The 26087-nt window shown below is 35.5% G+C and overlaps 2 protein-coding genes across 3 annotated transcripts in view; both read left to right on the top strand.

Annotated features, from left to right (window-relative positions):
* The window catches only part of LOC144442265 (uncharacterized), a 31660-nt gene extending 16647 nt beyond the window's left edge, over nucleotides 1-15013 (top strand). For both annotated transcript variants that reach the window (XM_078131564.1, XM_078131565.1), the window contains 9 exons: nucleotides 280-352; nucleotides 1279-1349; nucleotides 5573-5702; nucleotides 7908-8008; nucleotides 8764-8928; nucleotides 9369-9550; nucleotides 10264-10464; nucleotides 11499-11745; nucleotides 12651-15013. In XM_078131564.1, coding sequence (XP_077987690.1) covers nucleotides 280-352; nucleotides 1279-1349; nucleotides 5573-5702; nucleotides 7908-8008; nucleotides 8764-8928; nucleotides 9369-9550; nucleotides 10264-10464; nucleotides 11499-11745; nucleotides 12651-12724 — 1244 coding nt within the window. In that variant the 3' untranslated portion in view covers nucleotides 12725-15013. The remainder of the gene's footprint in view (nucleotides 1-279; nucleotides 353-1278; nucleotides 1350-5572; nucleotides 5703-7907; nucleotides 8009-8763; nucleotides 8929-9368; nucleotides 9551-10263; nucleotides 10465-11498; nucleotides 11746-12650) is intronic.
* Nucleotides 14816-21863, top strand: LOC144442050 (myosin-VIIa-like). Its single transcript, XM_078131322.1, has 8 exons — nucleotides 14816-14911; nucleotides 15648-15762; nucleotides 16185-16271; nucleotides 17492-17595; nucleotides 18813-18931; nucleotides 19109-19175; nucleotides 19559-19675; nucleotides 21760-21863. The coding sequence occupies exons 1-8, from the start codon at nucleotides 14816-14818 to the stop codon at nucleotides 21841-21843; spliced, it is 789 nt and encodes a 262-aa protein (XP_077987448.1). The 3' UTR covers nucleotides 21844-21863.
* The last annotated feature ends 4224 nt before the right edge of the window (nucleotides 21864-26087 follow it).

Raw genomic sequence — 26087 nt, 5'->3', positions numbered from 1 at the left:
AAAATGTTTTGAATGTTTTGAATTAGACCTAGTGTGTATATATAGTTTACTTCCTGTGACCAACATGTAACGACTTTAAACTAGTTTCAGATTACCTTTCAATATTTATAGAAACTTTAAAAAAACAATTTATGGTGAGTTTCAGTAATTTTGGAGTTTCGATTGAAAATTCTCGTAAACGTTTGTTCAGTTGTGTGTATAGAAACTTAATGATGTATTTGAAATGAAGTTTTGACTGGTTTATGATAATGTTCATAAATTCCTGTTTCTATCGTCAAGGTAAAGACAAACAAGCCATTGAGTTGCTGATCAAATTATTACGTCATCAAAACGGTATGAAGTATTTACAAAGGTATATTATATTCCAGTTCTTTCTGAAATCTATACTCATTGGAAGTCACAGGGGTGAACAAATCCACTGGTCCTGGGTCCAGGACTAGCGATTTTTTTGGGTGGACCACACAAATTTTATCTTGTCTGGTCCGTCGGACCAGTACCTTACTGTTAATAACTATGTTAAAAAGTTGTCTGAATATACAGATTCATAGGTAAGATTTAATTTTTCACATTAGTGGGACCTGGGACCACTAATTCTTTCAGCAGGACCACTGGATTCTTCACAAAGTTCACAAAATGATTTGTTCACCTCTGGAAGACAGTATTACTATGGAAAGCAAGCTATCGACAAACTATGACAGACATAAACTAAAATTATTATATATAATATTGAATTGAACTTTTGTTCCAAACTCAACTTTGAAAATTTGTACCCGTGTTTGTCAACAGATTATTTTGTAAATGTGACCTTTTGGACATGTGAGCCTAATAAGGAATCACAGGTGCCAGGAAGTTTATATAGCCCTTCGTCTCTGGTTAATGATGGTTTAAAATTATTGTTGCTGCATATGGTAGATTACACAAGTGGGTGATACTACCAGTAGTGACATAGCCTTTGTTATGTGGATACAATGTATAATGACGCACATGGTCACAGGCCAAACCAACATTTATAGTTGTCACATCAGAAAATTAGAAAAGCTACTCTTAAAATATATAATCTATTTATAAGGAAAGAAATCAATAAACAATAAGTATAAAGTATAAGGTCAGAAATAGACTATAATATTAATACAACCATGGCTGAAGCTCTGATAGACTTTTCTAGTGAGTAGTGGAGACTATTACAGATTCACCCATGACTGTATTTTACAGTAATGGAGCAATAACTTGAGGCAATGGAAACCTGTTTTAATTCAATTTGTATTTTTGTATTTGCAGTGAAATTCATGATGCATGGAATTCATTCACAGCTTTGTCATTCCTGGGTAACAATTTACGAGATTTTGGAGGTGAGTTGCATAAAACATATAGAAATAAGTCATACTAAAAAAAATGTGGGTTAGAGTTAGGGATCCTGGGAACAGAAAAGAGGTTTTGAATAAAATAGGTGTTGTTTAGATGAGCCTTCTCTTTTATGTAAAAAAAATGAAGACAAGGGCAAAACAAATGAAATATTATACTACAGGGCATTGGGATTATTGCTGAAAGAAGAGTGGAAATTCGTAATGGTATGTGTGCAATTCAGTAATTCAGTTTATTTCCCAAATAACTATAACAAAATCAAAATAAACTTAATTGTAATGATGTGAATTTGGTAAATACAACAGAACAGAATCAGTTATAATAATTGCGTGATACATAAAAACATGAAAAGATAAAGTTATAATAATGGCATAAATATTTGACAAGCAGAACTGAGTAGTAAAGATTGTGTGAACATGCGACATAAACAATTCCCAGGAACAGAATTAATCATAAATATTGCGTGAGTAAGTGTCAAGAACAATGGGTCCTAAAGAACTGAATTAGTTGAAATTTGTACTAATATGTTAATAGAACAATTGGAACGACTTAAATTGCAACAATTGTGTGACTATGTGATAGGAATGACAAGAAAAAAATTTAATTGTGAGTGGCTGTGGGAATATGAACAAAAAGAACAGCAGGAACTGAATAGGCCATTGCAGACTGCAAACAGCCGGGAAATTGAGAATACAGCACCCTCACTCAAATTGGGGGCATTATCACTTCATAGTACTGTTTCTTAAGAGCTTTGTTCCTTGTATTCTGTAGAAGTATAAATCAGGGGTGTTTTTTGTATTGTTCTGACATCAACGAAAGCAGCAGTGCTCTATCATTAACTGAGTAACCTATACCATATATACCCCCAAGGTACACACAGACAGGAAGTAGAGCGCCACCATGGCAAATTTTGGAAAGGCCTATTAATCGTAGTGATTGTGTAAATACAATGAGACGTCGCTATGAGGTAATAATGGCACAACAGGATAAAAAATTACTTATATTGTAATAATTAAGTGAACGTTGTGTGAAAAGTGGGAGCAGAATTAGTCAAAACAGATGTATACGTAACAAGAACAAGACCATAATCAAGTTCTGAAGATCACATGATACAATTATATGAATATGTGACGAGAATGACAACAAGAACTGAATATATTATGGTAATTATGACACAACAGGATAAGAGTGACTTGTTTTGTGATGATGAAGAGAATAAGTTGCATGAACAACGGAAGCAGAGTTAGTCAAAACAGTGAATACATCACAAGAACAAGAATTGCATCAAGGTGTAATGATGACACAGATATGACAAGAACTGCAAACACGGAATGAGTTGTAATAATAATAAAAAAGACTGGATGATTACTATCATTTGATATTGCTAAAGATAAATGAACAAAGCAGTATCGGAAGATGGTTGCATTCAGTATTTACATCATCTTTCAACGACAACTCACATGATGTTTTACAAGATATGACTACCATTAGTACATGGTCCAAGTAAAGAACGGAGATGGAGCGTCTCATAGTTTAAACTGTAATGAAGTCATCAGTTCAGGCTTATCAGCCTGGCCTTTTGGGGAAAGGGAGATTAGACCGTGCCCACAATGGCTAATCTGTCACTCCTACTAATAATTATGTGATCACCATTTGTACGATCCAGATAAGAGATGAAAATTATCATTTTATTGTTATCGGTAGCATGCCAACTATCACCGTTAGTAACAATCGATATAAGAGATGAAAGTTAATAATAGTTCTTTATTGTTATTTACCAGTTCTTAGCATGCCAACTATCACCTCTAGTATGATCGAAGTAAGAGATGAAAGTTAGTTCTTTATCGTAATTTACCAGTTCATAGCATGCCAACTATCGCCTCTAGTATGATCCAAGTAAGGAATAGAGCAGGAGCATTTCACAGTTGTTGACAATCTACAGCATATCAACTATACTGTAATCCTCCTATAGTATGATCCAAGGGAAGAATGAAAATGACCATTTTATCGTTATAATTCAGCGCATGGCAAGTGTACTGTAAACCATCGTTGGTAAGAAAAATAATAGAGAGACACACAAATCTAGCTCTGCTATGATGTTGACAATGGTTGACTAGAGATCTAGTTTTGTTGTCTAGTTTATTAATTTTCTTAGCAATGAAGATGGAATGGGTTCCATCCTCAGATACAGACAGGGACATTATGTGATATGCTGTCTCTGATGACGGTCACCATTCCATGCTTTACAAACACCTTGTAATGGAAAGAGAGAGAGAGACAGAAGGTGGTGAGAGGGAGGATGAGTGATAAAAACTGACAGACAGGCAGATAATGTGGTCTGCTGTCTCTGATTTCAGTCAGCATTCCATGCTTTACAAACACCTTGCAATGGAAAGAGAGAGAGAGAGTGGGAGAGACATGAGGGAGAGAGGGGGAGACAGACAGGTGGTGAAAGGAAGAGAGAAAGTTAATAAAGTAGGTGAGAGAGAGAGAGAGAGAGAGAGAGAGAGAGAGAGAGAGAGAGAGAGAGAGAGAGAGAGAGAGGGGGGGGGGGGGGAGTGTGAGCATGCGTGCGTGAGTGAGTGAGTGAGTGAGTGAGTGAGTGAGTGAGTGAGTGAAAAAAAGAATAGTTTGTTGAGCTGAGATGGATGGAATGTCTTAATAGTACTTGAAGACTGTGCCACTTGAAACAAATCCTCGCTGGAAGACTATTTACCCTTATGATGATTATTGGTGGTAGAAAAAATGGTCAAAGGTCAGCAGTGAAAACATATCATTTCATATACTTAATTACCATAACATGGACTCATGCATATATAGATGATTTTAACAATGGTAATAATAACTAATCACAACTCAGTAACAAAAGTGATGGAATGTTACACAACCACAGAAATGAAAATTTGGATAATTTCATTCTAAGAATATATACAGACAGGACTGCTGTATGTGAGAATTGGGACCATTCCACCATATAAATATTATATCCAAGCTCTCACTAAAGTTAATCTAGCTCTTCAGACTTTCTAAAGAACTAATCATTCTAACTCGCCTCCAACTCTCCAGATACTCACCTATGTAATGACACAGTTTAGTGTTTACATGTATTAAAGTAGACAAGAAAATGATGTACATTTGCAACAAATCTTACTATGGAAAGTAACCCTCTGTGGATTATATGTATAATGTCAAAATGCCATCAAGAACCAGGAAAGGGTGTAACAATGTTATTACTTCCTTGTTGATGGACATCAGGGAAAGGATGCCTCCATTTTTAGATACAGACATAGTCCTGTACAAGAAATGTGTTCTCAGAAATGAAGCATACATGTAAGCCAGGCAAAAGGAAGTTATGAAGAACCATGGAGGAAATGTATTATTACCCCCTAAATATGAGGGAAAGGATGGCTCCATTCTTAGATACAGACATCACCATCTAGTAGAAATGCTGTCTCTAAAAATGGAGATCATTCATTCTCTATAAAAAAACTGCTTGTAAAGTCGTGTTTTATTCTTATTTTTTTTCATCCATTCATTTTAATATTCCACTCAACACAAATACATGGATTTATAATTCATTCACACTGTATGTTTATCAGGCTTCTTTAGAAATAGATGGGCAGGAATGTAGAACAGTGGACTGATTGTACAACAGAATGACACAGTTTGTATTCAAGCTAGGGGGTCTAGAAGTAGGGTTAGACCCCCTAACATAACAGCTCATTTGTGTCAACATCCACCATAATAGCTCATTTTCATTGCTGGCCCTAACAGATGTACTGACAAGCATTGGATCAGGATTACGAAAAAAATAAAATTTGTCGGTTTGACCAGCTGTCTGGCAAAGAGTTCCTAAAAACAAAAGAATGGCCATGCTTAACCGGTATGGCTCATCCCCTGATGGATTTGAATATTGAGGTTTAATACTAGGTTGAAGGTATAGAGACTCACAGTTACATTAGATTTATCTAATTTTACAGCTTGAAGCAACTAAGATTCTACAAATACAATGAGTTGTATTTAAATTAATACAATATTAAAGCTACAGACCTAGAATTACATCATAGTTTTCTAAATTTTACAGCCATACCAGAAGCAACCAAGATGCTTCAACTAGAATTACATACTTTCATGCCGGCTGAGTTGTATGTAATACTACATCAAAGCTACAGACTTGGAGTTACATCGTATTTTTTTCTCAATTTTACAGCCATACCAGAAGCCACCAAGATCCTACAAAGAGCTGTAGATGTAGAACCTGAGAATCCAAGACCACTATTGAATCTGATGCATTTGTATGAAGTACAAAACAGACATCAAGAAGCTGTGGAAATGGCATTGTATGTTACCATGGTTACTCTACTTTTAACTGAATATCAATAAGTCTGTGTTTATCATTATAAAGGCCCATTTCGGGAAGTTCACAAGATATTTATGGTTTTTCGAAATATTAACAATTATACTTACAAAGGTTTATTCAAATGATTTGATCATCTTATTATGATTGTAACAAATAGCTTTTCATGTGCACTTGAACATATTTTTTACATTGAACATTTCAGACATACCCATCTACACCCCACCCCTCCCCTAACTTTCCACTTCTCTCCAGTTGTTGAATTTATAAAAGCATACATTGGTAATATTTCGACACATTCAAAATTACGATCCAGCCATTCCAATCTGCATCCCTCTCCTGCCTACTTCCTTCTATATTATGCAATGTGGGTAACTGATATTAAACAGTCTTTACATTGCTGTAGACTATGATTATTATCACTATCAGTCTTATCAGCCTGTCCTAATAGGCAAAGTTGGGGAAATGGAGATAAGACCGCACCCACAACAGCTGATCTGTTTGTCTATCTACATTGCTGCTACCTCTAACAGTAACATCCTGAATCCAAAATTTCATCTTATTAATATTTGAGACGAAATTAGCAGACAAGTTATTGATGTCTCAGTGAGCAATGATGACTACAACTCTCTCTTCCTGAGTAAGACCTCGTATGGTTATGATGTAACATTGGGTCTCTAACGCTCTGAGCTCACTGTATTCACTAATATGTCTAGTCTAACAGATACCGTGAATCATGCCACCCTACCAGATACCATATATCATGTCACCCTACCAGATACCATCATATATTGTGTCACCCTACCTGATACCATATATCATGCCACCCTACCTGATACCATATATCATGCCACCCTACCTGATACCATATATCATGCCACCCTACCAGATACCATATATCATGTCACCCTACCAGATACCATCATATATTGTGTCACCCTACCTGATACCATATATCATGCCACCCTACCAGATACCATCATATATTGTGTCACCCTACCTGATACCATATATCATGCCACCCTACCTGATACCATATATCATGCCACCCTACCAGATACAGTATATCATGCCACCCTACCTGATACCATATATCATGTCACCCTACCAGATACCATCATATATTGTGTCACCCTACCAGATACCATATATCATGCCACCCTACCTGATACCATATATCATGCCACCCTACCTGATACCATATATCATGCCACCCTACCAGATACAGTATATCATGCCACCCTACCTGATACCATATATCATGCCACCCTATCAGATACAGTATATCATGCCACCCTGCCAGATACCGTATATCATGCCACCCTACCAGATACCATATATCATGTCACCCTACCAGATACCATATATCATGTCACCCTACCAGATACCATATATCATGTCACCCTACCAGATACCATATTATTGTGACACCCCATATAATCATGTAATCCCATCTTGATAAAATAAAAATCATATATTGAAAATATTTCTAAATCAATATAATGACAATGGATATTAGACATTGACAATTAGCTCTTGCATGAAATGTCTGTTTTGAACTACTACATCAGAGACTCTTTTTACAATTTATTTCTTCCAGTATTAGATATTAAGGTAGATTGCACTTCGGGGACAAAATTTACTGAAAGTTGAAGTTCTCAAAATCGCGCCAAACTTTTCCATATGGAAACTTGCTTCTTGTATTTTTGAAATAAAAGAAATTTGGGGTTCATTGTTTTGTTTTGGAGGAAATCAACAATCTTTCATTTCCCATAGTAAACACGGTGTTTGGCGGCCATATTGGATGGTGGCCATATTGAATTCTAAAATGACTAAATTTTGATGACATTTTGACCTCTATTTACAAATTGTGTTTGGTGACCCCTGATTTTTTTCCTTGATTTTAGCTGAGAATGGAGTTGTGTTTTGTTCATTAAAGTACCAGCAAAAGTTTTTTAAACAGTTTATTTCCAAGGCATATTTCATGTTTAGTGTGAAATTGATCTGATTGGGAGTTCCCCAATTATTTTACTGTTAGTGAGTTTAGTGAAAGTTATGTTTAAATGTTCATGCAACTCGTAAATTTTGCCAAGTTTCTTGGTCTGTATTTGGGGTTGTAAAATATTAGCGTAGATGTTGGTAGGACCAGAAGCTAAACTGTTTCTCTCATGGTAATTTTCCCCCCTAGACTGTATTTAAAAGAGAACAAATCTCTGAATGTGGCAGGTGTTCAGTGTTCCAGTTTTGTGCCTTTGATTGAGTGTGTCAAGAGTGATATATATTTAAATGGTAAGCTTCAGTTCAGATTTTTGTCCTTATATCTACCTTTCACCTCGTGTTTATTATGCTACCCCAATAGTATGCGTTTGGATTCCTAGACCGGAGATCATCCTTGATCTGCCTATGTAACCACTCACTCTCTCCTCCATGTAAGCAAAATGGATCTTCTAGTCTATCGGATTCCCTACTGTGTTATTAAAAGCTCATGCAGTGATCCCTCGGCAGTTTTATGAGTCTAAATATTAAACATGTCTTTGGTCATAGCATGTTGAATTTGATTCATTTGAAGAGAACAGTTGCATTATAAATCTTTTTTGGTAATTCTAATTTTTTCCGTTATTTCATATTACCAGTAGATATGCAATTTGCAGGCAATACATTAAAGAAAATGTTTCAGAATTTTCCATAGAATGGAGGGGTAATAGAATTGTTCTTCTGAAAGGTATATTTTGGAATGATTGAAGGAATTATATTATGAAGAAACAAAGCTGTCTTCAACAGCCCACAATACTTGAGAAAAGTTTTTTTTTTCTTTTTTGCCTAAATAGCACCCTCTGCAATATTTTCTGGTTAAGTTTTACTAAATACTCTCATGTGGCAAGTTTGTGTATTTCAGTTTTCTGTAAACAGCGCCCTCTTGTGGCATTCTTGTGTATTTAGGTTTTACCTAAATAGCACCCTCAGTGGCATATTTTATAATTTTCATTACCTCCTCAAAATAGAACCTCAAAACTGTCATTTTCATCTCAATTATTCCTTATCAGGTGCTTCCCCTGGTATGTCTGGCATTGTCATCACCGTAGTCCACCCAGAGGATAGAGTCTACACCGATGATGAACTCTATCTTCTAGCAGTTCTATTCACCTTGGTTAAAATTTTATTTATAAAAGGTTCCACTCGTCTATTACATGGCATTAATAGACTGTTGGGTAGGTGAACTCATCTTATATTGTCTACCTTCTGGAAAATTACTTATTTCAGGATCTCTACAAATTTACATTTACCAGTTAGGATGTGTAAAATCACGATTGTACAAATACAAGACATTTATTTATTTCTTACATGGTCCATGATTTGTAATGAAACCACTACATTCAGTACTTTGCAATTGATTTTGACATGTCTGTTCTTTATTCCATGTTTTATAACATGCGAGTGGTTTTTTGCACCATGTAGATCCTTACTACAAGGGCCGTGACTTACACTTGAGAGGTTATACACAATGCTAAGTTACTTTGATTTTAGAGCTAACAGGTATATTTTTGTACCATATAGATCTGTGCTATAAGGGCCATGACTTGACAGGTTATACATAGTACTAAGTTACTCTGATTTTAAAGCTAACAGGTGTATTTTTGTACCATTGTAGATCCTTGCCACAAAGGCCGTGACTTACATTTAACATTGATACGTAATGAAGCAGCATACTATGCCACCATAAGTCAACTGATGACCATCAACATGTACCCATTACCACAGAATCCAAAATTTATCTACTTTGCCTCTGATAGTCATTGCTTGACACCAGCATGGAGAACCATTGAATATAAGGTAATTTACAATATGCCGTATTCTGGTTATCGTGATAAAAAATGTTGTGATTTGGCTGCTGGGAGTGCTGTTCACAAGCCGTTTTGGGGCCCAAAGAGAGGGCTAAAGTAGTTGAGTATTGTAGCATATAGACCATTTATTTTCTGTATTGTTCCCATCATGGATGTCTCCCCTAAATGCAGTCATGTTCCCATTGAACTGTTTTATTATCGGTAGTAATCAAAACATGCCTCACGACAGTAAATGTAATACCCTTTTATACACACTTTGTTCACAGCTTGTATTGGCATATAATCAGTTGCCATGACCAAATTTTAGCCCTAATTTTGTGAAATCTCTTGCAATGTCTTTTCGATCCCCTTTCCCATTTATTTATGTTAACATACTCTTCACGAACCTGTATTATTATTTTGTATCTGGGAATAAAGTCATATTTATATGTATGTGTGTGTGAAATGGCCAGAACTACAGTATGGCATATTAAGGCATCCTTTTACCGGGGTACGATAATTTAGCTTCAAAATGAAAAATGATCAAGATTATGGGACTGAGGATCTTTCAAGAGGGTTTGTACACTTAAAACTAGAGATCATTGATTGATTGATTGATTGATTGATTGATTGATTGATTGATTGATTGATTGACCATTGGATTCTTGTTACTTCACTATTATTCTGTTTAATTTATTCTATCTCCCCATATTTCCTTTACAGGGTTCGCCACACACCATACATCCATTGTTAGCCACAGGATGTAAAATATGGCATCTTAGACCGGAAGGAGTGTTTTATCCCAAGGAAAGCTTCTTTTCCATGATGAAAGTAGTGCCCAAGAGATCCACTGTGATATTTAATATGGGAGAAATTGATTGTAGAGAGGGCATCCTCTTTGCAGTGGAAAAGTGTAAATATGATGTAAGTATGTTAGTATCTCTTGGACATTCAGACACCAACTAGAGAGGTATGTAAAGGTCCCAAATTTGCCTTTTTCGACAAAGTGAGTGTTGAGCACTTTTATGAGCACTTTGTCTATTTCGGGACCTTTATATACCTGAACTAGAGGGACTATTAGACATATCATGTACCTCAATATTTTGAATCCTTCAGCCAAGAAAAAGAATGATTGTCCTAAGGGGCCTTGCTACTTTAAGAAGATGAGAAATGCTAAAATCTTTAGATTACTACAAGCTGAATGAGGAGAAATATTGGAGAATGATATAGTTCTACTTGCACTTGCACATGCATAATATATGAAAACATGGTGGAGTATTTAATATGTTTTGACTCACATTTCAAGCACCATGGAATGAATGTTATAGGCATGTATTGGTGTGATGTAATACAGCCTGGGTATAAATCCCATATTTTCTTGTTCAAATGTGTTCAACTCGGCTTGTGTGCAATGTACTGTAAACCTGGAAAGTTTTGCGAAAGACTTATTTTCACTTATTTCACTGGACAACAAAAATACCAAAATAAGTAGTGACTAAAATGCCTTCTTGGACATTAACACAATGTACCAATCTGGTAATTAGTAAAAATAAGAAGTGACTAAAATGTCTTCTTGTACATGAACACAATGTACCAATCTGGTAATTAGTAAAAATAAGTAGTGACTAAAATGCCTTCTTGTAGATGAACACAATGTACCAGTCTGGTAATTAGTAAAAATAAGTTGTGACTAAAATGTCTTCTTGTAGATGAACACAATGTACCAGTCTGGTAATTAGTAAAAATAAGTAGTGACTAAAATGCCTTCTTGTAGATGAACACAATGTACCAGTCTGGTAATTAGTAAAAATAAGTAGTGACTAAAATGTCTTCTTGTAGATGAACACAATGTACCAGTCTGGTAATTAGTTTGTGAACTGAAGACTGCAATGACGCCAAATTTTCTAGTGATGAAGATATCTAGGTGTACTGAGTAATATAAAACATCTATCTTACAGAATATGGAAGACGGTATCGCCAAGGTAATTGACATCTATCTGAAAGTGATGAAGAAACTGAAATCTCTGTATAACCTACGTATCTTTGTACATCCAGTCAACCCAGTACTTGACATGACTAGGACCATGGTCATGAGATTCAACTTAGCCTTAGAGGAAGCTGTACGTAGCATGCCTGGGTTGTCATGGCTAGATTTTGTCGGTGAATTGGTGTCTCACGATAGGAAAGACTTAGACCCTCAATATTGTAAGTTAAAGTTATTGCTATCCATAATATGACACTGGTAATCCAACCTTCTGTTTACTATGATAGATGCAAACTAAATCTATTGTTCTTCAATGTGGTAGATTAAAGAGGTGGATTATAGCAGTTCCTCTGTTGTGTGATTCTAATCACCCTGTGATCAACATAGTGTAAACATTGGAAGTCCCAAAACAGCACTGCAAGTTCATGGAACTCTAAATAGACTAGTTTTCAGAGACGTCTCCCTACTAAGACTATAATTAAACCAACGTCCATTCAATAGCTTATCACTGTTGTATCAACATGTTGGTACAATAGTTTTTAGATTGTGTCTATCTTAGAAAACCAAGGTTCAACTACCGGGGTAATAATCCATGGCAAGTTGAGTTTTTAATGGAGTATGTGCCTCGCAAATAAACATCTTAAAGTTTTGTTATTTTGTTCAAGAAAACTCCACCCTAATCTCAGTTAAAATCAAGAAAAAAAATCAGGGGTCACTGCACAGATTTGTGAAATAAAGGTCAAAATGATATCAAAATTAAGTCATTTTAGAATCCAATATGGCCGCCGAATCCAATATGGCTGCTGAATCCAATATGGCCACTGAATACCTTGTTATTAACTCTATGGGAAAATAACAGATTGTCGATTTCCTTGAAATACAAGATGGTAGACCCCAACATTCCTGTTATTATTCCAAAAGGATGAGGGAACAAGCTGTCATGACAATATTTGGAAAGATTTTAAGAACTTTGACGTTCAGGGACATATGTCAGGAAGTGCATTCTATATTTAAATGATACACATGCATTACCTCTTCCACCTATTCAAATACAAATAGTAGTGACACCCCCTGTAAACAGTTGAGTAAACAAAAATTCTAACAGGTTTTTTTGTTTTTCCCCCAGATCTGGATCAAACACACTTGCATCCTTCTTATTTAACACTACTGGAACAAGCTATCAACCAGAAATATAGTTGATCATTTTATCCCTTGTGATCATACATTGAAGAAAATAAAACAGAGAATCAACAACTCAAGTCATTCATGTGGTAATCATGTATAGAAATCAGGAATAGACCACTCAAGTCATTCATGTGGTAATCATGTATAGAAATCAGGAATAGACCACTCAAGTCATTCATGTGGTAATCATGTATAGAAATCAGGAATAGACCACTCAAGTCATTCATGTGGTAATCATGTATAGAAATCATGAATAGGCAATTCATTCATGTGGTAATCATATATAGTAATCAGGAATAGATAACTCAAGTCATTCATGTGGTAATCATATATAGTAATCAGGAATAGACCATTCAAGTCATTCATGTGGTAATCATATATAGTAATCATGAATAGATAACTCAAGTCATTCATGTGGTAATCATATATAGCAATCAGGAATAGACCATTCAAGTCATTCATGTGGTAATCATATATAGTAATCAGGAATAGATAACTCAAGTTATTCATGTGGTAATCATATATAGCAATCAGGAATAGACCATTCAAGTCATTCATGTGGTAATCATATATAGTAATCAGGAATAGATAACTCAAGTCATTCATGTGGTAATCATATATAGAAATCAGGAATAGATAACTCAAGTCATTCATGTGGTAATCATATATAGCAAACAGGAATAGATAACTCATGTCATTCATGTGGTAATCATATATAGTAATCAGGAATAGATAACTCAACTCATTCATGTGGTAATCATATATAGCAAACAGGAATAGATAACTCATTTCATGTGGTAATCATAATATAGAAATCTGGAATAGATGACTCATTTCATGTGGTAATCATAATATAGAAATCTGGAATAGATAACTCATTTCATGTGGTAATCATAATATAGAAATCTGGAATAGATAACTCATTTCATGTGGTAATCATAATATAGAAATCTGGAATAGATAACTCATTTCATGTGGTAATCATAATATAGAAATCTGGAATAGATAACTTATGTGGCAAATGTATTATACAAATAAAAATAGAATAGACTGCTCACGTCAAACTTGAAGACACATCTGTTCAACCCAACAGTCAGTGTGGCTTGACCCTTTTTATTGCACCATGTAACAGAACTAGAGTTAGTGCATTATAAACTTGTTCGATTGATCAATGGATTTAAGTCAAAATGATTGCCTCGTATCACAGCTAGCTTTGTTGGTGCACAATGGACAGAGTTGCCATTTCTCACCTAAATATTACATGAAGTCATCGCCAGCAATGGAATGAAATCTAACAAAAAATAGTCAACAGTTCATTTCTAATTTCCATGTGAAATGTATTTTTTAACACGAGTGATTGAGAAGGTGAGATAACATTGACCCATGGAATAGAATTTGTAAAATTTGTGACAGTAGTTATGTAGAAAGTGGATATCACTTTTAATACTTTCCTTCTACGACAATTTAGGAAAAAAACTCATCCCCCAATAGAATTCATAGCCAAACCAAATTTTAATAACTTCATAAGACTGATGATAACAAAAAAACCTGAACTTCTGACATCATTATGTAAATTTGCATACAATGCATTTAAACAAAGTGAGACATAATACAAGTAAGATAATGTAATACTAGTATTCAGATGAATTAAGCTATATGACTGACTTTTATCTATATTTCTTTCATTGTATATCAGCTGGAGGCCTAGAAAAGAAATAAAAATACAGATATTATTATTAATATACTTAAAACTTTGTGGTAGTTAGGAGTTTGGGTGATTATGTGTCATATAATGAGGGGTGGAAGCCCTGAGTTTTTGACACATACCTGCCAAAAGAAGTTCACTATCGCACTTTAATATGGTCTGATTGACTTTGAAAGAAATATTCACAACATTTTGTCAAAAAATTTGCTACAAGTGTTTCAAATGTTGTACTGTATTTTGCTCATTTTTCATTTTACAATTTTGCTGGTGTCAGTAATAATATGATGATAAAAATCAGTTCGGGGAAATTATGATTTGCTAGAAACCTCATTTGATCTTGAGTGGGCTGATATCTCTATAATGCAGTTGGTAATACAAGAGGTATTCCTGTATGTCGACACATGGAATGGAAGATTTTTTACACCACTACCAGAGGCACATTGAGTTCAAGAAAGTCTTCAGGAATGGATGCCAACAGGAAGTGGAAACAGTGTATGGTATTGCAATATGCTTAGGACAGTTCAGTAAACACATCAGTGACAATTTCATTTTAGTTGTTGTTTGCATTGTTGACATCTTCTGTATCTTTTAGTGTTTGAGCAGGAATAAAGACTTTACTCAAAATGTTTTGTGTATTTTTTTTTGCATGCAAATGAGAACAGTTGAGCAAGAGTAGATGTGTCCAGATAATTCACTGCAGAATATGAAATATGGGGTGAGATGGGGTGCGGGTGGCTATTTATATAGGATCTAACTGACTTGTTGCAGCTGCTCTGGAGGCTGAGGGGGGGGGGGGTATGTTGTAACAATGCAGTTTATTCTACTAAATCATAGCCTTGGTGAAAGGAAACAGTGGTCATACACACTGACTTGAAGAGTTCCAGACCTTTGTTATGCTAATTAGCTATTCAATTAATGGCGTCAGAGGGGTGACCTCACATCTAAGGTCAATCTATTCTGTCATACGATACACACTATATCTGTACTGGTATTTTAGCTAGGTGCTAGACAATTACACTTCCTCAAGTCTTGGGGCTTTTTTTACTATTAATTTGAATTAAAAAATTCGCTCTCTTAGTGACCTGGGTGAGTGATTGTGAAAAGTCGGGTGAACACTACATCCTTGGGAAACTGAAAAGTTTTTAAACACTGTGAGTTTTTTATCACCAGTACTTTCCAATTGTAAAATGTTTTATTCTTCAGTGCACTTTATTACAAATTTTCTCTTTTCAGGCATTTGAAGTTGACTCAGGTACAAGAGCAAAAGACTTCTGTCAGAATATTGCAAAACGTCTTAGATTGAAGTCTTCAGAAGGGTTTAGTTTATTTGTTGAGATTGCTGATAAAGGTTAGTATATAAATAGTGTATCTCAAATATATGAATTAAGTTATGTGATTGAAACCCAAAATATTATGATTATGAATGTTAATTAGCTTTCCCTACAAATGTCACAGCAAGAGGGCACTGTTCATATTAAAGCTTGAGGGTGCTGTAGATAATGTTGGAATTTGTCCACTATTTAGACCCCAGCTTGAGGGCGCTGTAGATAATGTTGGAATTTGTCCACTATTTAGACCCCAGCTTGAGGGCGCTGTAGATAATGTTGGAATTTGTCCACTATTTAGACCCCAGCTTGAGGGCGCTGTAGATAATGTTGGAATTTGTCCACTATTTAGATCACTGCTTGAGGGCGCTGTTTATAAACCTGGATTTGTCCTCCATTATTTAGACCATTGCTTGAAACTTCTGTGCATTTTATTTGTTTTCAGTTATCAGCGTACCAGAGGGAGATTTCTTCTTTGATTTTGTCAGACATTTGACAGATTGGATTAGGAAGGCCAGACCAAGCAGATATGGTAAGTCAATCAAAATTAGCTGTAAGGAAAGTTTGGAGTCATAAGGGGTGGGGGGACATAACAATAAGAGATATTAAGTGTCAATAAGGGAAGGGGAGGGGGCAAAGGGAGATACTGACAACTCTTATTTTATTTTGTGACATTCTGACAATCCTAGTTAAGAAATTATGTTTACAATAATGACAGTGATAACAAATGAGTGAATATGAATGTGAATATGAGGATGATGACACCGATAGCGAATGAGTGGATATGAATGTGAATATGAGGATGATGACAGTGATAGCGAATGTTTGGATATGAATGTGAATATGAGGATGATGACAGTGATAACAAATGAGTGAATATGAGGATGACAGCGATAGCGAATGAGTGAATATGAATGTGAATATGAGGATGATGACAGCGATAGCGAATGAGTGAATATGAATGTGAATATGAGGATGATGACAGCGATAGCGAATGAGTGAATATGAATGTGAATATGAGGATGATAGCGATAACGAATGTTTGGATATGAATGTGAATATGAGAATGATGACAGTGATAACAAATGAGTGAATATGAGGATGATGACCGATAACAAATGAGTGAATATGAATGTGAGGATGATGACAGTGATAACGAATGAGTGAATATGAGGATGACCAATAGTGAATATGAATCTGAATATGAGGATGATGACAGCGGTAGCGAATGAGTGAATATGAGGATGACAGCGATAACGAATGAGTGAATATGAATGTGAATATGAGGATGATGACAGCAATAACGAATGAGTGAATATGAGGATGATGACAGCGATAACGAATGAGTGAATATGAATGTGAATATGAGGATGATGACAGCGATAACGAATGAGTGAATATGAGGATGATAGCGATAACGAATGTTTGGATATGAATGTGAATATGACGATGATGACAGTGATAACGAATGAGTGATTATGAGGATGATGACAGGTATAACGAATGAGTGAATATGAATGTGAATATGAGGATGATGACAGGTATAACGAATGTGTGGATATGAATGTGAATATGAGGATGATGCTTGCAATGATAATTTAGAATATGCATTGTTCATCAAATTCAAATGAACAATGACGTGATTTCTTTCGCTTATGTGGTTACATAGCGGACCAATGGCTGGAACTTTCAGACTATGGAGTGATTCCCCCCACCCCCCTCCCCCATTACAATAATTCAATTTGGTTACAGGTATGCCAGTTTTAACATACCAAGTGTTTTTTATGAAGAAATTGTGGACAAACACAGTACCAGGCAAAGACCCCAACGCTGACTGTATATTCCACTATCACCAGGTATGCAAAGTTATACTAACACAAAACTGTTTTCTTCAAATGGAAATTCATCTCTGTTGGTAAACGTTCAATTCAAAGTCAAATTTTGTCCCGAACACAAAATTGAAAATTGTTAACCTGAAATTTTCAGCAGAACACTTCAGTCTTTGTCAACAGATTAACCAACTATTCAAAATTGTATCACTTCAATCACATAGGGGTGCAGTCTATTGATGGATATAAGTGTATTAGTACATTCGTTATCATTAGCAAGTATTCTGAGCATATTATCCTAGTAGGTGAACCTTGGGTTTTCTAAGATAGACACAAACTAAAACTATTGTCACAACATGTTGATACTATGGATGTTGGTTTAATTATACAATAGTCTCAGTTGGGAGGTGTCGCTGAAAAATATAGTTTATTTAGAGTTCCATTAACTTGCTGAGCTGTTTTAGTATATAGGTACTTCCAATGTTTTTAGCACAACTGAGGTTACAGTAGTGCGATAGGGATCGCCCAGCGTGTGTGTGTGTGTGTGTGTGTGACGTGTGTGTGTGTGTGTGTGTGTAAACGACTTAAAGTCAAAAACTGCTGGACCGATTGCCATGATATTTGGTGGGTGCATTACCTTGGGTGTCTAGTTGGGAAATTGTTCAAATCAAAATGATCTTAAATATCACTACATTGGTACGATTTAGTGTCTACAAGGTTTTGTACTTCTTTATTTTTTAAAAATCAATTTGGAACATCACTTTAAAGTTTGATTAGGATGTTGCTATACTTGTCTTGATTAAGTACACTTCCAACATAAGGATGGCTGGATTATTATGATGGAACTTAGTTTTGAAAATTTTGTTTTGGTTACAACTTTAAATCTTCAAAAAATTATATATCTATCATTGCCCTGAACATGAAGTTGTGCGACAACGCAATATTTGCACTATTTTTACACTATTACAGAATCGCACAACAGAGGAACCGCTATCACCCACTTGTGTAATCTAACACACTGAAGAACAATAGATTTAGTTAAGCATGTAACTTAGTAAACCGACCAGAATCATACTTAATATCATCATGTTTCATTTTTGGAAAGCAATTCATACAGATGGTAGAATTCCATCCGCTGGCATTTTCAATTGTTCCATCAACGTCAAAGCATCATGTCAGATGTGATGACAACACCAGGTATCATTACCATGGCAACAACTCATTAAACTATTCTATATTTTCAGGCACTTCCTAACCTTCTCCGGGGTTACCACAGATGTTCTGTGGAAGAAGCCACACAGTTAGCAGCACTACAGTACAGAGTCCGATTTGGTGACGACAAATCAGAGTTCCCTAATATTCCGTTAAGTATTTAATTTCATTTAATTATTACTTTATTATCCCTCACAGGGAAATATCTCTTGGAGCAACACAGAAAAACGTGCGTATAAACAGTAAAGTACAAAAGCAATGTTTATTGAATCTATGAATATTGACTTGACTGTAGTTGTATGTATTTCCCTATTTTGTCATTCGACAGTAAAATGTTACGAGAGTTACTTCCAGGAGATCTCATCAAGACACAATCACAGGATGATTGGAAGAGAGTAAGTCTCCATTTTTTGACACTCTTCACTTCCCCTTCACTTCACACTACAGAGACAAGCATGTAACTGATACAGACAAATTGGCCAGACCCATACAAATGAGCCCCAACACACATGCACTCAGCCAGTCTGATACATACACACACACACACACACACACTCTCTCTCTCTCTCTCTCCAGACAGTCTCATGCAAACTCACACACACACACACACACACACACACACACACACTCACACACACACACACTCTCTCTCTCTCTCTCTCTCTCTCTCTCTCTCTCTCTCTCTCTCTCTCTCTCTCTCTCTCTCTCTCTCTCTCTCTCTCTCTCTCTCTCTCTCTCTCTCTCTCTCTCATTAAATTCTGTATATTCTATTGTGTAGGCCATAATTGCTGTCTACAACAAACATTCTGGCAAAACAAGAGATGAAGCCAAGATTGCCTTCCTTAAAATCATCTATAGGTGGCCAACCTTTGGATCAGCGTTCTTTGAAGTCAGGGTAAGTGTCTCCTTGTTTGATTGGCTGAAATACTACTCCAAGTTTTCAATTGTCCAATGACATAGTTGATAACATCATGTTTATGGGTATATACCATGTATGATGTATGTACCAAGTTACAAGTGGTTTTTAGCACAACTGAACTGATCAGGTTCAGTAGTGCTATAGGCATCACTAAGAGTCTGACTGTCTGTCTGTCTGTGTATGTGTGTGTGTGTGTGTGTGTAAACAACTGAAAGTCAAAAAAATGTATGCAAATATCCCTAGCAACAATGACAACGCCCATAGCAACAACCTAAAGGTGGTGTAATTCAGAAAGAAAACAGGGATTAATAGACAATTAAATAAACATTCAAAAAATGTAAATGTGCCTAGCAACAAGACTATCCCTATAGCAACAGCTAAATGATCATGCATTTTGCAAAGATAACAGGGATTAATAGACAAGTGAATAAATAATCAAAAAATGTATGTAAATTTGCCTAGCAACAAGACCATGCCTATAGCAACACCCAAATGGTGGTGTATATTGCAAAGACAACAACAGGGTTAGGTAGGCAACTGGATAATCATTCAGGAAATGAACATTTTTTAAAACTGTACAGTTGTGCTACAACACCATTGGCGCTATTTTTATTGTCTACATGCTAAAGGTTCATGAATATTACAGCCATACGGCACCTATGGAACTACGCTTTTGCCTGCAAATGCTTATTAGTTGCTTATGTTTTGTGTGAAGGCACAGATCAGATTTTAGAGCCAGTAAATTTTAAGGTATTTCATTTCTTATGTGTTACGTGTACAGCTACACATGCAAGTTTTTATACCACAAGATGACACAATACAACTCATGGCGTGCAAAATCGAGAAGTCATTTCTAACAAAACTATTGCTTACATTGTAAAGGTAGCCATATAGTGCAGTGTTGTGACTCCATGTCATATGCATGGGATGTATCAATTAAGAGACAAAGAGTTCACATTATATTTGAATGTATATTAATAGCTATTTATTGTTTATGGCTTATTGTATGCTCATACATTTGTTGTTTACTAAATGTAAGGAAATTTAAGTACATTTCATTTAGTTGTTGAAAATAAGGTGACCCCCCCCCCCCTCCTTACTCACTAAAAATGAGACCCCCTTCTTTGAATCCAAAATTGTGGTGACCCCAAAGGCATAGCCCAACAGGGGCTTCAATGTTGGGCCCCGTCCATCCGTCTGTCCGTCCGTGTCCACCTGTATCTCCAATATGCAATTGCATGCCCCAATTTCAACCAAACCTGGTACAAATGTCAGATGTTATGGAGGACATATGCACGTCACTTGGTTTTTACAACCCCCAAGACAACAGTGAAATGGTGGCCATATTTGTCGTAAATAATCACACTTTGAAGTTTAACAGATAGAGACCTCATTCAAGTGTCTTCACCCATGATATCAATCGTGAGCTTTTTAATGACACATTGACTTTTGACCTTGACCTCCATCTTCAAGATCAAATAGCCGTATTATTGTCATATGCATGGACTGATTTTAGCCAAACCATGTACTAATACCAGATGCTATAGTCTGCATATTACACATCACTCCGTTTCACACCCCCCACAGTTACACAGCAAAATGACGGCCATATTTGTCATAAATATTTACATTTTGGCCGATAACTCTTGACACTTAACAGATAGAGACCATGTTCAAGTGCCTTCGTCGTGGTTATCAATGATGAGCTTTCTAATGGCACACTGACTTTTGACCTTGACCTTCATCTTCAGGGTCAAATAGCTATGTCTTCCTATTTTGAAATCATTAAGATAATATAAATATTAATGCTAATGTGCCAAGGATCTACACATAATAGATAAGAAAAGAACAACCCTTTCAGGTGTTGTCAGTGTATCTTTTTGATTGCCTTAAAGGCCATGCCATAGTTGTTGTCCTTTTTGAACTGAAAGACATAATGTACAAATGAAAGAACTTGTTGTAGTCACTACAAGAAATTTTTTTTTTTTTTTTTTTTTGGGGGGGGGGGGGGTCCTATGTCTTCCATGAAGCCTTGTTATTGTTTTTTCTGACTTTGATAGATCCACGGAGTAAAGAGACACTGGCTACCTACCCATTCACTAACATCTCTAACTGGAGTAGTGGTAACACATACTTCCATATGACCATTGGAAATCTGGTCAAGGGCAGCAAATTACTCTGTGAAATATCATCTTTGGTGAGTAAAGAACGTCAGAAATATGTCATTTGTGAGCAAATATGAATAGCACTCTAGATTAACTTGTTTTACAGGGTATTGATGGGGTTATTCTAAAAATTGTTGTATTGACAATGAAGACAGCTGACCTGTTTTAATATGTATAACATTCAATTAACATTACAGTGATACAAGGGGAAAGGAAATTTTTTAAAGTATGCTACAATATTCAGTGATTCTTGCCAACACTTCCAGATGATAACCTACTCCTAAATAGCGCCTCCATTGGTTCAACTATGCAATCTTTTGTTTATATCCATTAATGGGAATATACCCAATCTGATTAAAATCTGATGTGGTGAAAGCAGCTAGATGCCTTTATTTACAAAACAAACGACACAAAATGATGTACATATAGAGGTAAATAAAGGCATCTAGCCACATAAACAAACTGATGAAAGTTTTAGCATCTTCAAAGCCAGTTTTAATCGTCCACTATTGATAAAATGATGTTCTGATTACAGGCATCTCTAAATGATAGCTGAATAGTTGTATTAGAAGTAAGATGTTTGTTGGAAAGAAACAATGGACATGACATGATTCTTCACCTGCTAATGAATTGTTTGTTTGTTTTTGTTACCAGGGTTACAAGATGGATGATTTGTTGACGTCCTACATCAGTCTTATGTTGACCACAATGAATAAACAGAGACCGATGAGGAAAACGTAGAGTACCGGCACAACTATCAGATTTAAGAACGGACTTCAAACATTACCACAGAAAGTCAACTATCAATAATCTAGGGAAAATCAATTGTATTACTATGGAAAGTTAGCTATTGGCAACGTAGTAAACATCAAACATATACTACCGCGGAAAGTGAACTATCAGTAATCTAGTGGACGTCAAATACATTACCATGGAAAGTGAACTATTAGCAATTTAGTGGACATCAAATATTACCATGGAAAATGAACTATCAATAATGTAGTGGCCATCAAATATATTACCATGGAAACCGAACCATCAGTAATTTAGTGGACATCAAATATATTACCATGGAACTATTGATAATTTAGTGGACATCATATATTACCGTGGAAAATGAACTATCAATAATCTAGTGGACATCAAATATATTACCACGAAAAGTGAACTATCAATAATCTAATGCACGTACGACTTTTGACCCCATATTTTGAACAAGGTTGTTTCCACGGGCTGTTTTCAGTTATCTTTATTGCTTTACTTGGCTAGAGAACATTGAAATGAAGTAATACTTCCTGGCTATGAATCTATCCATGTTACCAGTCAAAATTTGGAAGACACTGCTGCTGGTGGAATTTCACCTAATATAATATGAATATTCTAAAGCTGAAAAGTGCATCCAACAACATTATGTGGATGTTATTTAAGCCACATAGTACCGACTGTCGTCCTATTTTATTGGCGAGTATTTACAGATCCCCAGGTGGGTCATTGTTATATGTAAGGGTTTATGTAAGGACTACGACTATCCAGGGTTCTACCTAGGGCTTTGTAGTAATAGTTGTGAGGTTATTGTCTGAATTTTATCATATTTCACTGTGATGAAGAAAAGCTAGATCTACATATAATGAAAGGAAAAGCTTGTAACATTTGATAAAAGTGTGGAAATCTGGTACTATCAGTGTCCGTTGGTTGTTATAAATACACATATTATCTCAGTGAGTAAGTGCAAGTGAGCAATCCTTCCTATTTTAGAGAGTGAATTACCCCAATATATCAACATGTACCCAGATGCTATGCTAATTATCGGGGGTAGAACTGGGAATGAAAATGCTTATATAACTGTTGATGACATTTACCTAGTATTGGGTACATTTACATGGTAGATTCACCATTACCTCAAAGTAAGTCAAATTATTCTGAAGGAAACGCATATGGCAGAGAAATGTTGGAATTTTGTAAGTCTACAGGTGTCAATTATTAATGGTAAATTACCCTCCTGTAAAAGTGAATAAAGACAAAAGGCAGAGGTTTGGCAGCAAAATCTGAAGTTCATCATTTATTGGAACGCCACCAAACCAAAAGAAATATATGAATATTAATGATTAAATCAAATATATAAAAACAAATTTTAAACAGTTAAACAGTAAAACCACATCCCCTTGGTTAAGTTTTTATAAAGCAAGTATTCCCATCTCATTCAAGGAACATTTATGGGTGATGTTGTGTTAAACTTTAAATATGAACACCATCCCAGGAAATGGAAGTATTTTCGTAAACTTTAGGTTTTGGTGTCAGTTCATGATTTCACATCATTTACATTACATATGTACATCCACAACACAGTTGAGATATATCATATCTTATAAGATCAAATAATACTGATAACTTTATTAGTCTTGTTCATAAAAAAAAATGTCAATTCATCACTGTTAATATAAAAAACAAGGGCAGAAATAGTGTAAAAGATAAAAAAAATCTGAATATATTACATTTCATATGTCGTGTATAGCAGAGATTAGTATATACCCAATATCTCCATGTAATAGCAGAGATTAGTATATACACAGTATCTCCATGTGATAGCAGAGATTATAATATACCTAGTGATAATGCTGTGCCATGATTCGCTAGAATCAGTGACGTGATAGGAAAATAGAATGTCATGACTATAGTTCCCTAGGGAAATAGTTCCATCAACATTTACATGGTCACGTCGCCACCGCAAGTTCACAGCATGAGGTATATTATAAAACACATATTGCCTGGCCTATATTCGGGCTATAGCACACATTCATTACCCCCTCGTGACTGTGAGTTACCTGGCAGAATCACATGCTATTTCCCTCGGCCTTTGGCCTCGGGAAATAGCATGTGATTCTGGTAACTCACAGTCCCTCGGGTGTAATAAACGGGTGCTATAGCCCTCATGGCCAGGCAATATGTGTTCATTAGTATATACCCAGTATCTCCATGTAATAGCAGAGATTAGTATATACCCAGTATCTCCATGTAATAGCAGAGATTAGTATATACCCAGTATCTCCATGTAATAGCAGAGATTAGTATATACACAGTATCTCCATGTAATAGCAGAGATTAGCATATACACAGTATCTCCATGTAATAGCAGAGATTAGTATATACCCAGTATATCCATGTAATAGCAGAGATTAGTATATACCCAGTATCTTCATGTAATAGCAGAGATTAGTATATACCCAGTATCTCCATGTAATAGCAGAGATTAGTATAAACCTAGTATCTCCATGTAATACCAGAGATTAGTATATACCCAGTATATCCATGTAATAGCAGAGATTAGTATATACCCAGTATCTCCATGTAATAGCAGAAATTAGTATATACCCAGTATCTCCATGTAATAGCAGAGATTAGTATATACCCAGTATCTCCATGTAATAGCAGAGATTAGTATATACCCAGTATCTCCATGTAATAGCAGAGATTAGTATATACCCAGTATCTCCATGTAATAGCAGAAATTAGTATATACCCAGTATCTCCATGTAATAGCAGAAATTAGTATATACCTAGTATCTCCATGTAATAGCAGAGATTAGTATATACCCAATATCTCCATGTAATAGCAGAAATTAGTATATACCCAGTATCTCCATGTAATAGCAGAAATTAGTATATACCTAGTATCTCCATGTAATAGCAGAGATTAGTATATACCCAATATCTCCATGTAATAGCAGAAATTAGTATATACCCAGTATCTCCATGTAATAGCAGAGATTAGTATATACTGAGTATCTCCATGTAATAGCAGAGATTAGTATATACCCAGTATCTCCATGTAATAGCAGAGATTAGTATATACCCAGTATCTCCATGTAATAGCAGAGATTAGTATATACCCAGTATCTCCATGTAATAGCAGAGATTAGTATATACACAATATCTCCATGTAATAGCAGAAATTAGTATATACACAATATCTCCATGTGATAGCAGAGATTAGTATATACCCAGTATCTCCATGTAATAGCAGAGATTAGTATATACACAGTATCTCCATGTAATAGCAGAAATTAGTATATACCCAGTATCTCCATGTAATAGCAGAGATTAGTATATACCCAGTATCTCCATGTAATAGCAGAGATTAGCTAGTATATACACAATATCTCCATGTAATAGCAGAGATTAGTATACCCAGTATCTCCATGTAATAATAGCAGAGATTAGTATAT

This window comes from Glandiceps talaboti, chromosome 11, assembly GCF_964340395.1.
Source record: "Glandiceps talaboti chromosome 11, keGlaTala1.1, whole genome shotgun sequence".
Taxonomy (NCBI): domain Eukaryota; kingdom Metazoa; phylum Hemichordata; class Enteropneusta; family Spengelidae; genus Glandiceps; species Glandiceps talaboti.
This window is presented reverse-complemented; position numbering and strand designations above follow the sequence as displayed.